This window comes from Solea solea, chromosome 4 (genome assembly GCF_958295425.1).
Source record: "Solea solea chromosome 4, fSolSol10.1, whole genome shotgun sequence".
Taxonomy (NCBI): domain Eukaryota; kingdom Metazoa; phylum Chordata; class Actinopteri; order Pleuronectiformes; family Soleidae; genus Solea; species Solea solea.
Window position 1 is genome coordinate 22,453,377 of NC_081137.1, and position 15,753 is coordinate 22,469,129.

General features: G+C 42.0%; 1 protein-coding gene across 14 annotated transcripts in view; it reads right to left on the reverse strand.

The window, feature by feature from the left end:
• The window catches only part of LOC131458146 (rap guanine nucleotide exchange factor 6-like), a 103,779-nt gene that overhangs the window by 31,358 nt on the left and 56,668 nt on the right, over positions 1-15,753 (reverse strand). For all 14 annotated transcript variants that reach the window (XM_058626924.1, XM_058626922.1, XM_058626928.1 and 11 more), the window contains 3 exons: positions 4,785-4,916; positions 1,389-1,569; positions 15-151 (listed from right to left, as the gene is read on the reverse strand). In XM_058626924.1, the coding sequence (XP_058482907.1) occupies positions 15-151; positions 1,389-1,569; positions 4,785-4,916 (450 nt within the window). The remainder of the gene's footprint in view (positions 1-14; positions 152-1,388; positions 1,570-4,784; positions 4,917-15,753) is intronic.

Genomic DNA, 15,753 nt, shown 5'->3' on the forward strand with positions numbered 1-15,753 from the left:
CGTATCCAGTGTACCTCTTGTTTGTCGTGCAGTATGACCGTGCCGGCCTGCTCCACCACCTCGAACACCATGACGCTGCACAGGTCTCGCCGCACCGACATGGTCATGTTGGCAAAGGCGGGCAGTTGGTGCATGAACTCCAGTAGTTGCTCTGTTTGGCACAAAAAAAAAAGAGAGAGATGTAATGTAAAATGTAAAAGAAGGAAAAAAAGAGAATAATAAACAGGAGAAACGGAGAAAATTAAACCCTCTGAACCAACTTCTACGCTGACAAATAGCAGCCGTCCCGAGACAAAGCCGTGGACTTAAATTGCCCTTGTGAAAGCGAGTCTGGCCCATAAATCACCGGATTATCTGTTAATTCAAATGCAAAGGATAAAAATAAAACTATATAATATATACACACATATTATTTATCCACTACACATTTATTTATATTTTCCCTGCTCACCTTTGGCCTGTCATTTATCAAAGCAAACACTATTATGACATGAGGGATGCTCCAAAGTATAAAATGTACAGAAAATACATCTAATATTTGTTTTATTAATGCAGTCACCTAAGGCGAATAAAAGTTAAGCCTCAACAGTAAAGATAAGAACATGTAAAGATATATTACGCACACTATTTTTGCTCATTTCCTCTCTTTCATTCTTTCCTTGTCTCTTGTATTTAAAAAAAATGCTGTATGCGTAATATTATTTCAAATAAGACTCAGTATGTACCAGTTTAACAAGTTAGAAACACACACAGCAAATGGGATTAATGATGAAGTGGTATTCAATTCTAAAATCCATTTTCAACATCAGCTCAAGCCTGCCAGGGTCGTGACACCTGCAGACGAGGCTAATATATAACGCGAGACTCCACATCAGTTTGTCATAAGCAGTAAAACCAATGTGTGATAATTGCCGTTGTACTCATTTGAACATTATTGTAAACCTGAAGGACGAAAACAAACAGAGACGGTGTTAGACTGATGGCTCTGACTGTTATCAGGTGAATAAGAGGTCAGTGACGAAGGCCAGCCAACCAGCATGACAACACCAGGTCTTCACAACTTCTCTCAGTCCTCTGATGTGGTCACCTTCACCTCGTGAACCCCCGCTGAGTCCTGCTAATTATGGTCTCAGTCTCTCTGATTGCCCGCTCTTAAAACACTCAGTGAAAGGGCACTACTGTGAGGGCTGTTTCTGAGAGCGCGGCATTTGTGTATCTTCTCTGTGTGCGCGCCAAATGAATGATAGATGATGGTATCTCATTAACATGGAAGCCAAAAATAGAAACTATGGAGTGCTCAAATCCGTTTCAATCCACTACTGATTTGATGTTTTAAATTGAAAATGTGAACCTTTTCAGGCATTTAAACAACAGTACAGTAGACTGACCAATGTCGTCATCGTTGCGGTCCGCCGGGTCCTTTTCCAGACACTCTCGTACGAGATCTCGGCCCAGGAGCGTGTCCGAAGCTCTCTCCAGGTCCTCGTCTTCCTCCTCCTCTTCCTCACTGTCCACCGCAGCCTCCGGAAGTCCGGAGAGGTCCACGTCTCCCAGCTCGCTCTCTGTGGCCTGGAGCGATGGAAAATGTGTTTTCTTGTCAGTAACAGAAAAGGAGCAAGTCTATGAGGAGGAATATTCACTCAAATATAAAGAACCTGGTTTTTTAACTTTTTATTCATCAGAGGTAAAGTGCACTTTCAGGCTGGGCTCCGTGTTCCCACAAAAAGCACTCGCATGCAAACATGGGCAAAAGCAATTTTGAGGGAAAAAAAATGTCCACTTTATAGAAATCACACCTTTTGACAAAAAAGAAATTAAGAACTCAAATTGCCTTCGTTACTTCTATTACAGCGATTATCAATTTCTCTTTTCTTCCTATTTCAGGACAATTTACCTGAAGCATCACCCGAGCTCAACATGAAGAATAACCTTGGAAACGCTACGTCACAAACTAGAAAACAGCCAAATAAATAATCCCAGCAGTAAAAACATACAGGCCTTTACAGGAGGTTTACAGGCCTAGAAACAAAGACAAAAATACTGCAGGTGTAAATATAAGCCTGATTTCTACCTCTGTCAGTTTACCTTACTGCCATGGTTCCCAACCTGGGGTCCAAGCCCGCCTTAGGGGGCGCCAGAGATCACATGGCGCAGAGCTTTGACGGCTCTGAGTTTGTGAGGTATATATAATTATATCTGTGCATCCCAGTCAGACACGGTCTCACTCTGACAAAATGTGGGAAATAAAAAATACGGGGAAGATAAAGATGTTCGTCATTGTCTAGTTTTACAAGGACAAACTGGGACAAATTTGCATGTACGCTGACATGTGAGTAAACTGAGATTTAATCCTGCATCAATTCAACGTAACCAGTAGTTAAATGTACCTACAAGCTGGTCAGAGCGAATGAGGGGGTTTGTGTCCACTTAATTAAGGTATAATAAGAAAAAAGTGAATTCTCCGGCCTAAACACAGTGAAGATGAACTCCCTAATGCACAACGCAATCGAGCGCTCGGGTTCTGTGGAGATTTGGTACCTGGCCAAACGGTTTTATGGCGTCCTCTGAGGCAACGAGATTAAACTAACGGTCCGTTCCAAGTTCACGTAAAGGGTTCACTCTTGTTTTCACAAATTAGGGTTTGGGAAAAAAGCTTTTCAGAGGAATTTAAAACACACCAGCTGCTCCGCTCCATCCTGTTCTACATCACTTATATTTCACTTGGCTCGAGATGACAACAGATGGGCCAAGAGAACTTAAAAATAACTTCCTGTCCAAAACAATCTGTGAATTCTGATTTTATTCCATTTCTCTTATGCTGTTTTTTTTTCTTGTCACACTAGTGTTGGAAGACGGACGTGGTAAAATAATCAGAAAATAATCTGTATTACAACAAACAAACAAAAACTCAAAAGATAAGATTTGATAAACAACTATTTTTCTACTGTTTTGCTTCAGATGGATTTTATATCACGTATTTACTGAGGAAGCAGCAAAGGCCAAAAGTGCAAAGGAACATTTTATAGCTGCCGAATACGAGAAGAAAAGCTCATATTGTCAAATATGCTGCTATAGAGGATGATAAATGTGTGCAGAGAAGTGGCCTTCAGTTTAAGATTTGTTAGAAAAATGGAGGCATTGAGGGAGTTGGGATAGAGTTGCAGACCTGGGGCAATAACACATCACTTAAGTCTCACTCTCAACCCAGAGCCACTGAAGTCATCTTTCACACCCAGTTCATTCTGAATGCTGGACGTGTCAGGAGGACATTTCTTCAAGAACAGGAAAAAAAAAAGAACGGGAGGAATATCCAGAGGATGAGGATATATACTTGTACTATAAAAAAAAGAAGAAACAGAGACGTGTGGACGTGTGGGAGGCATAAAAGATGTTTTAAAGGAGGAGAAGATGGCTGACAGGAGAAGGCAGTAAAGCAGGGAAATGTCATAAAAGAACAATGTGAGATAATGGAGAGACAGGAAGAGCTGGAACTGTAGGGGTCAGAGCTCTGAGATAAATATCTGATCTCAGGATGAAAAGATCAGGTATCTCTGATCCAGAGCAGCCTGACTTACATCTACCTGTAATCACTCACACACACACACACAGGCCGAGGAGGGAGGACGGTCAGTGGCAGATACAGGGAGGGTTAAAATCCATGATTTACCACATGGGTGAGATGATTAAAAGACTCCAAACCTCCTCATCAGGCCGCTCTCGCACTATTTTTGAGTGCATTCATCCGTTATTCCCACTCTCTTCTCCCATTTGACTGCAAAAGTGGGAGGAGGCCGTGGACATTTTAGACAAATCGCTGCATCAAATGATGCATCTGTGCTGCAGAAGAGAGAGGAATTACACCTGGAATGTGAAGTCTGGACACAGCAGGCGTAAAATGTGTGATGTTTCTTAAATATGACACGCAGAGGAGGGAAGTGACTAATAATAAGACCTAAACAAAGGGAAATGATGCCATTATTTTTATATTCAACTCCCAAAATGAGTAAAATGGGATTTTTACAACATAAAATAATGATAATAGGTATATAACACACAAACATTCTGTGTGCAAAGAGAGAGCAGCAGCAGTGCTGATGGGATGAGTGTGATGAGATGACGGCCTTGTCATGGTCCTCTTTATGGCTCATTGATTTGCAGCCATTTAAATTATTCTCCCGTCAGCACAGCAGTGGCATTACTGAAGGCCCTGAAATATCACACGAAGGTGAAAGTGTTACAAGAAGAGAGCCGGTGAACTCATTCCTCTGGAGGCCTCACAGCACGCCGACTCAAGGACAAACCTTCAATTTAGGAAGCTGTCACGTCGGAGAAGAGAGACAGAGAAAGAGAGCTCCACACTTCCAACACTTCACTGCCTGGACATCTGGTAACTCACTGTTTTGTATTTGTATATTATAATTAATAAAGTCGCCGTCTTTTGATATCCTTTCCTCGATTAAATCATGATTATCATGATTACAAACTCAGTGTTACAGCTCCTTTACCTGAAGCACAGGTACAGACATATACCTTGAAAAGGTTGAGTTAATTTCCTGCCATGTGACCTTTTGTCTGCAGCGGGATGTGCACGGGGAGACGGATCAACAGGATGTAACAACGGATGCACAATAATTAGCTCAATACCAGAGAGAGGGGGGGGGCGGGGCTGACAGATATGTGACAGGTCAGACAGAATTGGAGCGAGTCATTCAGGGGGAGAATCCAGGGCGGCATCAGAGCTACATAAGGAGAGGACGACAGAGTGTGGTGGTTTTATCCTTTACCTGATAAATATCCGATAGGCTGCTGCTCCCCGAGTCGCTGGCGATGCTGCATCCCGACTGGCTGGGAGGCATGTGCATCACCTGCTGGTGGGCGTGGTCTGTCAGATGCATCTTATTGAGGTCTGCGGGCAGCTGCTCATCAGACAGAAGAAAAGAGACACAGGAGAAGTTGTTGATGAGGATGTGTGTGTTCAACAGAGGTTAACACTGACCACACACACACACACACACACACACAGTTTCATCAGCCTGAAAGCCAGCGTTGGTTTGGCATCGTCTCACATGTCAAACTCTCAAATAATTTACATGAAAGAGTGTGGAGATGGAGACATTGCAGACGTCTGTAAATCATGTTCCAGGGCCCGGAGTTTGATATGATTCATGGTGGATTGTGAAGGGTAAGGTGGGAGCCAGGCTGCCTTTATTATTGTTGCTGTACCATGACCAAACAATGACGCTGTAAATCCTGTTATTGACCTTTCATGTTCATGCAGACAGCTTACATTGTTAGATACGACATATAAACACACACACACACCGCAGCTCATGACAAATAAAAACAATCAAACTCAATTAGAGGCTCAAATGTGTTCCCGCCTACCGAGCAGGCCACAGACAAACACAACGCTGTCAACAAATCAGTTCATGGCGTTTGGGAATGGGAATTTATATAAATAAACCTTAAAAATTAAGTATTTGACTGTATTTAAGACTTTTCTGAAAATTGCTCACACTTCAAACTCAGAATAAACCACCATCGACTTAAAATTACAACTAAATTAGACACAATGGTCCATTTACACAAGTATTTACTGGGTGAACAACACTATTCATTCAACACTGGTTTGCTGTGTGAATAAAAACGTGAGAGGGAGAGAGACAGCGTGCGGAGACGGTGAGTGATCGTTAACTTTATCACGGGTAAACACTTATTGATTTTGCTATGGTGTTTAATGTCGGTGATGATGAAGCGCTCACTTTGCATCATCCGTTTAACGCGTTCACCGGCGTCCGCACAGAGAATGTTCGAAAGGAATTTATGTGAACAGACATTTTGGAAGACGACCACGAGGATCTGAAATGACTGAATATTGACTGATTTTTATTCCATTTCTATTTCTATTCAGTCAGGGACTTTATTTTTGCACGGTTAAAGATCTAGTGCAGAACCTCTTTCGCCCCTGTGGACCTCAGAGTAATTAACAAGACACTGCGGTCCTAATTAGACCTGGATTTTCTCCCCTCAATTCACACACATACAGAGAGAGAGAGAGTGAGAGAGAGACAGAGAGAAATGGAGTTGTGTCAAAGACAATATAGTTTATTTTACTGTAGCGTTACGTTGTCCTGACTGCATCCAGGAAACTTGGACACAGACAGATTGGCACAGGCAGGCATGTCGTTAGGTAGGCGGTTGTTTGGAGGAAACACTATTGGCAGAGCACATACAGTACATTCACTATCCAATGATCACATTCATGAGAAGAATTATTGGGATTTAAATGTGACTGGCAAATCCTATTGAACATCCAGGTTTATTATAAGCGGTAGAATCCACTTCTGAAACTTCCTGTCGTTTTCTGCCATAGTTCCAGAAGTTCCAGAAGTGAATTCAAGTGTTAAAAATAAACCTGGACATTGAGTATGAGTTAACAATCATATTATTTATTTATTTTTAATCACAATCCCAATTTTAGCTTCTCACACACACGATCATACGATAGTGAAAATGCGCACTCTGCCAATAACATCATTTGGCAATGGCTCTGTATGCAACAGGGTTAGGGTTATGTTTTTATTTTTAAGTTACAAAGCGAAACTTGAAGTTAGGGCTGCAAATGAATCGTCAACTATTTTGATCATAGATAAATCGGTTTTATTGTTTGTTTTTTTTAACAATTAATATCAGCTTTCAGCTTCTTATTGTGAATATTTCCTGGTTTCTTTGCTCCATTTGACAAAAAAATATAATTAAAACTGGGAAGGTTTAGTTGTGTGGACAAAAGACATTTGAGAACATCATGATTTCCAGGTTAGGTAAACAGCGATCGTCATTTTTCCACATTTTCACTACATCTTATGGACAAAGGAATACTCCATTAATGGTTAGTTGCAGCCTTACTTGAAGTACTTTGTACATTGCTTTGATAAGAACTACAGAAGTACACATCATTGTTATTATCATGTGCTGCACTCAGGGGAGGACAGGGGACAGGGGAACGCTGAGTAAATGGGGGAAGGGGGAAGTGAATCGTGGTGGTCTCGTGGCTCCCATTCACACCACTGACTTAATCCTGCTCTAATCCCCTTTTTCCCTCTCAGAGCCAAGAGGAGGTGTGTGTGTGTGTGTGTGTGTGTGTGAGGGGGTTGATGGGGTCTCCCATTCATGTCATGCATTAAGAATGAGAGCTATGAGATTAAATATAAATGTGCAAGGTTCCTCCAGCTGTACGATTCCATCATGTCAAGGAGCGTCCGAAATCATGGGAGGATCACGCTGAGCTGGGCTGTAAATGTTGTGTTAGATTCAAACTTCAAATAAATATAATTATATCAACCATAATAAGAAATGTGAAAATGAATTATTGGCTAATGTTACGGACAACACACAACTATTAATCTCTTTGTTTATGGCTGTAATGAAATAATAGTGAGGGTACAGTAATCAGATAGAATTCATTTTCAATGTATTGCCCCAAAAAGATCCTTCTCTCTATCAAGCAAGAAAAAATAGAATAAAAAAATAAACTTTATGACAACTGAAGTTCCTAAAAAGCATCACTGTCAACACAATGTCTATTTCCCTGCAAAACAGACAGTAAGAAGTCATTCAGTATGTTGACTGCTTTTAATAATCATAAAAATAAATGTATAATTTGATAATTGGCACCCTTGTGGTGAAGCCTGTCTGCGCTTAAGCTACGAAGCAATTTACTGAATTCATTAAAACCACAGACCAACAATAGCACACAACGCTTGTGTAAAGTGCAACAGATCAAGTAAATTAGAGTAGCATCTCAGTGACGATCTTTGCTTCTTGTGTAGAGAGACGTGCTGATCCTCGGATGGTTCAGGGGAAACTTGAAAGTCATTCATTTACCTTATCTGTCTGGATTAATAATCTGGAAATGAGTTGGTTAGACCACTCCGCTGAAGATGGAGGTGGAGAACACGGCCCGATATCAGCTGTGACTACACTCACTGAAGAAGTTTGAAGAGCAGACTTAATTCATATACAGAGACATCATTTAATTCCAAGGCAGGAAACACAAAAAGACACCTAATACTCGACCAGTCACAGAGAAGGAGAAACACCATTTGTGACGCGTTTACAGAAGATGAAAAGCAGCAGGACGCAGCAGGGGAGATGAAAAAAGGATGACGAGAAACACAGCACGCGCCCAAAAGAAGAACAATACATTAAGATGAATAATAATAAAGAGGATGAATGACTTGGCTCAGTAATTAAAGACAAAAGTGATGAGGATGATGATTCTCGATGAGGACGATAATTAAAACGACTTCAACAAACAAGATTAGATGAATGGTGGTTTTGCTGTAGTCAAAGAGATGCTTTAGAGACTCCAACAATGTCTGCATTTAAAAAGGAAAACCAATAACTAATTGGTAACGAGGTGTAGGGAAGAATAAATCCTATTTGAGGGCAAATCTTAGATGAAAACACCAGGGATAACAATGGACAGTGAGATTCTCTGACATGAACATCATCGGCCTGCAGATGTCAGCACTGACAAACTGCCACACAGAGCAACTGAACACAACCATGAGCTATGATGACAACGTCTTTTTAACTCTCGATTTAAAGGTTCCAGATTCAGATTCAGTTGCCCAGATACTCATTACTCCTTTACAACATTTGTTTCTTGGTTATCTAGAAGTTTGTTTACGTCCACAGAGACAGAGAGAAAGCCTTCTTTCAAAATCAGTGTCACCATCATCTAGAATGTTTGTTGCTGCAAACCCAGAAATAAAAGCCAGAGTTTTCTCACTGTGGACTGAGAGCAAGTTTGCACATTAAGAACCTGGAACTTCAGCAGTTGACATACTGTACTGTATCTGTCTTTGCGCCTAACAGCTGTCACTATGTGTTGAGCTGGAGCTCAGGCCACATCATCACCTCAGAAACCAAACCACTCCAAACAGCAGCAGCAGCAATTTGCCTCTGCACAAAGACACAAGGCTACTTTTTTCCCACAGTTGCACAAGCGAGTTATCTTTGTTCTGAAGTGATGAGGTCTAAGTCATTTCCGCTGGTTTTCTCGCTGTCTCTCGCCTGTCCTCCGTCAGATGTTCCCTCATCACATGTTTGCTTATAGAGATGTTCTCCACTCTTGGATCAAACCCTAATTTTCAGACCCTCCTGAGGAGACGTGAAAACCCGACTGACACTGACTCCGCTGTCTGGAACATGACACACAAACACAGCTTTCTAAAAGGTTTTTAATGACAGCTGCACTGCAGAGAACCTTGATCAGGTGAGGCCTGTCTGGTCTAATTTTGTCTTGTGGCCGTGGTGGTGCTGTGACACACATTGATGACTGTTGCATACAGACTCTTCTATGTGAGAATACTCAAGAACGTGAGAGAATGCATCTTCAGAAGTTCGCTACAGGCGACTGGACGCGCTTTAAATGAAGGTTGAAGACGCTTCGAGTCGTATCTAAGAGTCTTCTTCTGTTGCAACACACATATGGAACATATTGTACAGTATGTATGATAATGCATCTACAGAATCCATTCAGCCCATTAAATAATACACACGCTCAGCACACAGCCACGCTCTAATAATCCATTACTGGTAGGATCTGTAGACGGCTGAATTAAGATACAGTGCAGATGGAGATGGAGAGACTCTACGGAGACATGATGTGAGTGTGTGAAATTGTGTGTGTGTGAATGAGATAGAGAGGGAGAGGGAGAGGGAGCGAGGTGTGACGGGAGATAATAAGTCAAAAGGAAAGTGTAAGGAGAGAGTGATGAAGGTATGATTGCATGTGTGTGTGTGTGTGTGTGAAACATGCAAAGAGCATGGCAGAGCATATATATAATAGAGAGAAGTCCAACAGTGAAGGGGTGAAGATAAGGATTCAGAGTCTGGATTGTTCTTTGAAGAATCCAGTTCTACGTCAGTCCAGACTACCTGCTCTTTGGCACTTTGTGTGTGTGTGTGTGAGTCAGACAGACGGGGGGGGGGTGGGGGGGGGGGGGGGAGAGACTGACTCTCTACCAGCTGGGAAAGGAGCGATGTAATGAATTGAAGTTGGAATTGGAGGTGACAACTGCAAAGGCAGTCCATGCCACAGAGGAACAGAGAGGGGGGGCGGGGTTTAGCAGGGAAATATATGAGGAGAGGAAGCCTCAAATATTGTTGAATTCTCTATTTCTCTATTTCTCTATTTCTCTATTCCACATTTCAAACATGAACAACTGTGTGTACAAGTGTTCTTGTTCCACAGAAGTTACAAAATCCAATCCAACAGAAATTCTCTCTCTGGAACACATTTTAAACCGAGTTGGAGGAGGAGGAGGAGGAGGAGGAGGAGGAAGAAAAAAAAGGTGCGGGTTGTGATTTGGCAGGTGCTGGTTTGGGAGATACCAGGTTCAACGATTATGGGTTGGCAAGTTTTAAGCCTGGATGTACTTTGGCTGGCAGGCGTCGACAGTGGATAAAGAGAGCATTAGTTGGCACTTTTCGCACTCTGCCGTGCCAGTATTGTGACAGACGGGATGCTGAAGTGCCCGAGGAAGGGCCTGGGACTTTTGCCCCAGTTGTCGGAGAGTGACGACGGCGAGGGGGACACAGGGAGAAGAGGAAGGAAGAGACAAACAAGCCAAGTAAATAGAAGATAGAAAAATCTGAAATCGGAGCAGAACAGTTCATGCTTTAAAAATCAAAACTCATCATTGTTTTAAGCCATAAAAAAAATCACAACCTGTTAAATTTATGACCAACAAGATTAAGACACAACTTCTTAATGCTATCTCAGGGCGATATATGATGTTTTGGTTTGTAATCATAGCAAATTATATTCCATCTCACTTGAGCGAGTCAGAATAAACTCATGTGGATGGTCTTTCTTGGTTTGTATTGACTCTAAATTGGCTGCACGCTCAACAGTCTTCGCCGCACATTCATTCTTCTGGAGCGTCGCACAGTGAAGAGGGTAATTAGCACGGGTCAGCACTTCCGGGCAGAGTCAAGTGATCTTCTCTCCTGGAGGACTGACGGCGTTATGTTATAGTCGGGCTTCAAATGGATGGAAATTCCTCCCAGGTGACGTCTGGAGTTGGTGTTTGTTGTGTCAATTGTGCTTTAATGAAAGGAATATTCCAGCAGGTTATTTTCTCCTCTAATCACATTAAGACCTTGCTGAGGAAATGAAATAAAGCAATGTTTCGAGGCCTTCTTTAAAATGTGACTGTAAAAATATGTCGTTTTATTTTCCATCCATCTCTTCTCTAGATAATGTTGAACGTCTTCCAACTGTGAGGATAAAGACACTTCTCTTCTCCTGTGCTTACGACTGAGCTCTTTCAAAGCACTTTAAATTTGAGTTCTTCATTATTTTATGCTGCAACCTTATATCTAATTTCTCTCTTTTTCCATTTTATTTCTCAAATTGCATGTTTTTATATTATTTGTTTCCAATTCTTAGTGTTAAATGTTTGTTTTGTGTAAAGCACACTGAGCTGCCATTGTGTATGATAAAGAAAGCTGCCTTGCCTTGCCTTCCATCACTTTTTACCAATAATTGGGGTTAAAGGGAACTTGCGTTCAGTCTTGTTTTGCTGCCTGCACGTGCACGTTTTGCTAATCTGTGTTTGTGTGCTACAGGAAGGTGCAAAGGCGTCTTTGTCTGGGCTCGTACGGAAGGTGGGCCACGGTCAGGTCTGCTTGATACACTTTCAATACTGAGACACACGAGAGAACACACACATACCTTTTGGCTCCGCTCTGTTCACAGATGCTTCCTGCTCTGCAGCCTAACCACCACTACTACACACACACACACACATGCACGGTGTCCCTGGCACCCCTACTGGTTGACCCTGGCAGCCCCACCCTGTGGTTCTCCTCCTGTGTTTTTGTTAATGTTGGATCCTGTTCCCCGCAGCTGGCCCACTCACTGCAGTCCGTCATGACGGAGCCCGAGAATACAAATTGTGCACCACGCACGACCAGGGCAGGAAATTATCTTTGTGCACCCACTGGTACAACGCCGATTGCAAACCTGCACACTGATCAAAAAATGTGTTATTTTACCTGTCAAAACCTACTCTGCACAACAAAGGGAAGTGAGAGCAGCGTCCAGGCATGAGCAGAACTGTGTTGGTGGTCTTTTCCATGAGTTTGTGTTGTTTTGAAACCAAAAATCTCACCGTGACCGTGTGCAGATGTGTGTTTGTGTAATATGTGAAAGAAGATGCAAACTATTAACCTCAATCAAACCTAAAAAGAAAAGCACAGGACTGACTTTGTCTTTCAGCTAAACTGCACAAATGAAAGTCTTACACAAATGCTTTCTTTAGAGGCAACTTAAGATAATAGAGTTTCTACATTTTCAAACAATGCCTGACTGGTTTTGACAAGACACACTCTCCTTTCCTTTTATTTTTCTCTGTAGTTTAAAATAAAACAACCACAGGGAAAATCCATCCATTCCATCTTAAACTTACAAATAAGAATACCGTACGATGCCGTTAAAGCTCTGTTATTGTGCACACAGACGAGGGGCCGTCCAGTAGATCAATAGCAGTGGGACAATGTGAGCATTATAGCTCATGGCTGATGGACTCAGGTGGGTGTAATTTGCATATATATATATATATATATATATATATACATATATATATACATATGTATGTATGTGCACATGCACTTTATCTGTGAGTGTTGACTATTGATTGTTTCAATTGCTGGCTTCTGTCAGGGATATTGTTTTAGACTAAAACATTTATGTTTGGGTTAAAATTAGGGGGTAGAGTCAAGGTCAGTGTCCAGGAAATGAACGCAAGTCAATGTCAATTAGCCGTTCTTTCACTCAATTTAGTCCAGTAATGTTCACCAGCTTCAGTAATGCAACACAGACACGGCTGGAAAAATATGTCGAGATTACACATTTATAACAATAATAATATACATGTTAATTGTGGTACTGAACATATTTATGGGAAGAAAAAGACTACAAATATAATATATATCCATATATATACACTCTATACTTTGTTATATTGCTAATAAAGAAAATATTGTTGCGATAATAACTGGTATTAAGCATTAATTCAACATATCATACCTAACAGACCGCTACATTAAAACTACATTAAAATACATTACAAAATGTTAAAAACTGCTTTAAAAAAGGGATTTATGTGTATGTATATGATTTTGTGCGTAAATGTGATTTTTAAGATAATTTTCCAGAGCTACGATGGGATTTAATGGCAATGCAAACGGATAGGAGAAACAAAATGGAGCAATATGTGTTTTTGTTTAGAGTACGCCAGTAATTTACGACCAGAGGGGGGTGAATTGGGCACGGCCTGGACTAATGCAACCCATATCGATCTTTATCACCCCCACTTCCTGACTATATGATATCCTAGACCTCCCCCTGCCATGCTAAAAGCACTTTCTCGTTCGTTCTCTAATGTTGCAGAGGCAACGACCGAGTGTTGCACCCTCCACCCTCCACCATCCACCACCCCAACCTCTCCTCTGGCCTCAAAGGCCACATTACCTCGACACCCTGTGCGACGTGCGATCGCTTCATCAATCAGCCCGTCTGAGGGCCTGAGGTCAGACGAGACCTGCCGAGGCTGTGGCATTACATCACCTGGCCAAAGGTCGTCCCTCTTAAGTACCCAAAAAAAAAAAAAAATGCTTAGGTCAACATAATATCCAGGTACCAGGGGAGCCACGGTGCAACTCTCTAATCCGCTCTCTTAATGGTGTCTGCAGTTTCCATCTGCTGATGTGATGATACAGAGGAGGACAAAGTGCAGTTTTTTTGACAGACAGCTTTTTATCGCAGCCTGTTGACTGCAGCACAACAATCTTTTTAAACTCACTGACTCTCAGAGACTATAATGTGAATTATTTATAGATATTGTGACTTCTTGATAACAGTGCCGAGTGCAATGACCGTGACCGCACTGGCCCTTATCAGTATTTAAATGTCACATTCTTTATTATTGTAGCCAATTTGCATGTCCCCCGAAATAATTGTACAAGCCGCAGATTATTCTTAGCCTTTGGTTTGTGAGTTATTTTTCCTCTCGAGTCATGAGAGAGTCTACCGAGTCGAGAAGCAACTTTAAATTGTTTCTTAAGTTTGTCACTCAGTTTGGACAGTAGCATTATTAAATCTTAATTCAATTTGAAAATGCATATACAGTTCTGTTCTGAGGTTTAATTTTGTCTCTCAAGCTTGTTTCTTGAGAGACAAGCTCACCGCCACAAATTTGATTATTACCTTTATAGAGAGGGGCTAGTGACACACTTAATCCCGACACGTACGCACCATCTGGGCATGAAGCCACAGCGCTGAGAAACAGGGGTCAAAGGAATAATAAAACACCCCTATTCCACTCGGAGGTCCATCAGTTTCATTTTGCCATGTACCATGAGTTCATGATGCTTTAACATGTCCATTTTCACTGGAACTACACATAAGAATTTGCTTGTAATCTAAAAAAAGCTTCATTTAGTTTGGTTACTTTTGTCTGCCCATCTGTCCGACTCTGACCTGCCTTGGCTCACCTGCCCTGGCACTAACTCAAACCTCACACTGTCTCTGTCCACCTACCCAATGAAACTGTAGCCCAAGTAGTAGTAGTATTATTATTCAGTGCAGCATTGGTGCACATAAAATGATTATGCCAATGTTTAGCGAGGTCCATGGATTGATCAATGAGGGAAGCAAAGGCAAGGCAGAGTCTGGGCCTGCTGCATTCTGCCAGGGGAGCCCAGAGCACACAGTCGGGGAATTAGTACGACTACTTTACATCAGAGTTATGTTGTGCTGTTGTGTGGAAAAAAAAGATTCTCCCCAGTATGTTTTTATTTTAACCAAGCCAAAGCTAAGGTAAGAAACTGCTGAATTTGGGGAAAAAATAATCAAATCTATGAACTATATGAAGCCTCTTCTTTGAGTACACTACAATTTCAATAAAGATCACGTCTTTACGGAGCTATGCAATAGGAAACGGGTGATGCCGGGGTTGCAGAAGCACAGAGAGCAAAGGTTAGGTATGTGAGGATGCAGACGGTTCCAGAAGGAGCTGCTGTGAAGCAGCAGTTGAGTGAGGATACGGCGCAGCAGAGCAGCATCAGCTACAGCATCAGCTCCAGCATCAGCTACAGCATCAACTACACCATCAGCTCCAGCATCAGCTACAGCATCAACTACACCATCAGCTCCAGCATCAGAATCAGCATCAGCATCAGCTCCAGCATCAGCATCAGCATCAGCATCAGCATCAGCATCAGCTTCAGCATCAGCTACACCATCAACTACAGCATCAGCTCCAGCATCAGCATCAGCTTCAGCATCATCATCAGCTCCAGCATCAGCATCAGCTTCAGCATCAGCATCAGCTTCAGCATCAGCATCAGCATCAGCTTCAGCATCAGCATCAGCATCAGCATCAGCATCAACTACAGCATCAGCTACAGCATCAACTACAGCATCAACTACAGCATCAGCCTGGCAACAACAACAACAACAACCGACCCCATTACTGACGTTTAAATAATAGATGGGGAAATGAGAGAGGGCAACGGAGGGGGAAAGAGAGATGTAGCAGAGATGTAGCGCGGATGGAAAAGTCCCTCTCTAGAAACAGATAGAAAAAGAGGAGGAAAAAAAAAAGAAAAAAAAAAAAGGAAGTTTAGAAATAGAAACCAGGGCCCACATACGAAGCAGGAAGGGTCAGAGAGTTCACA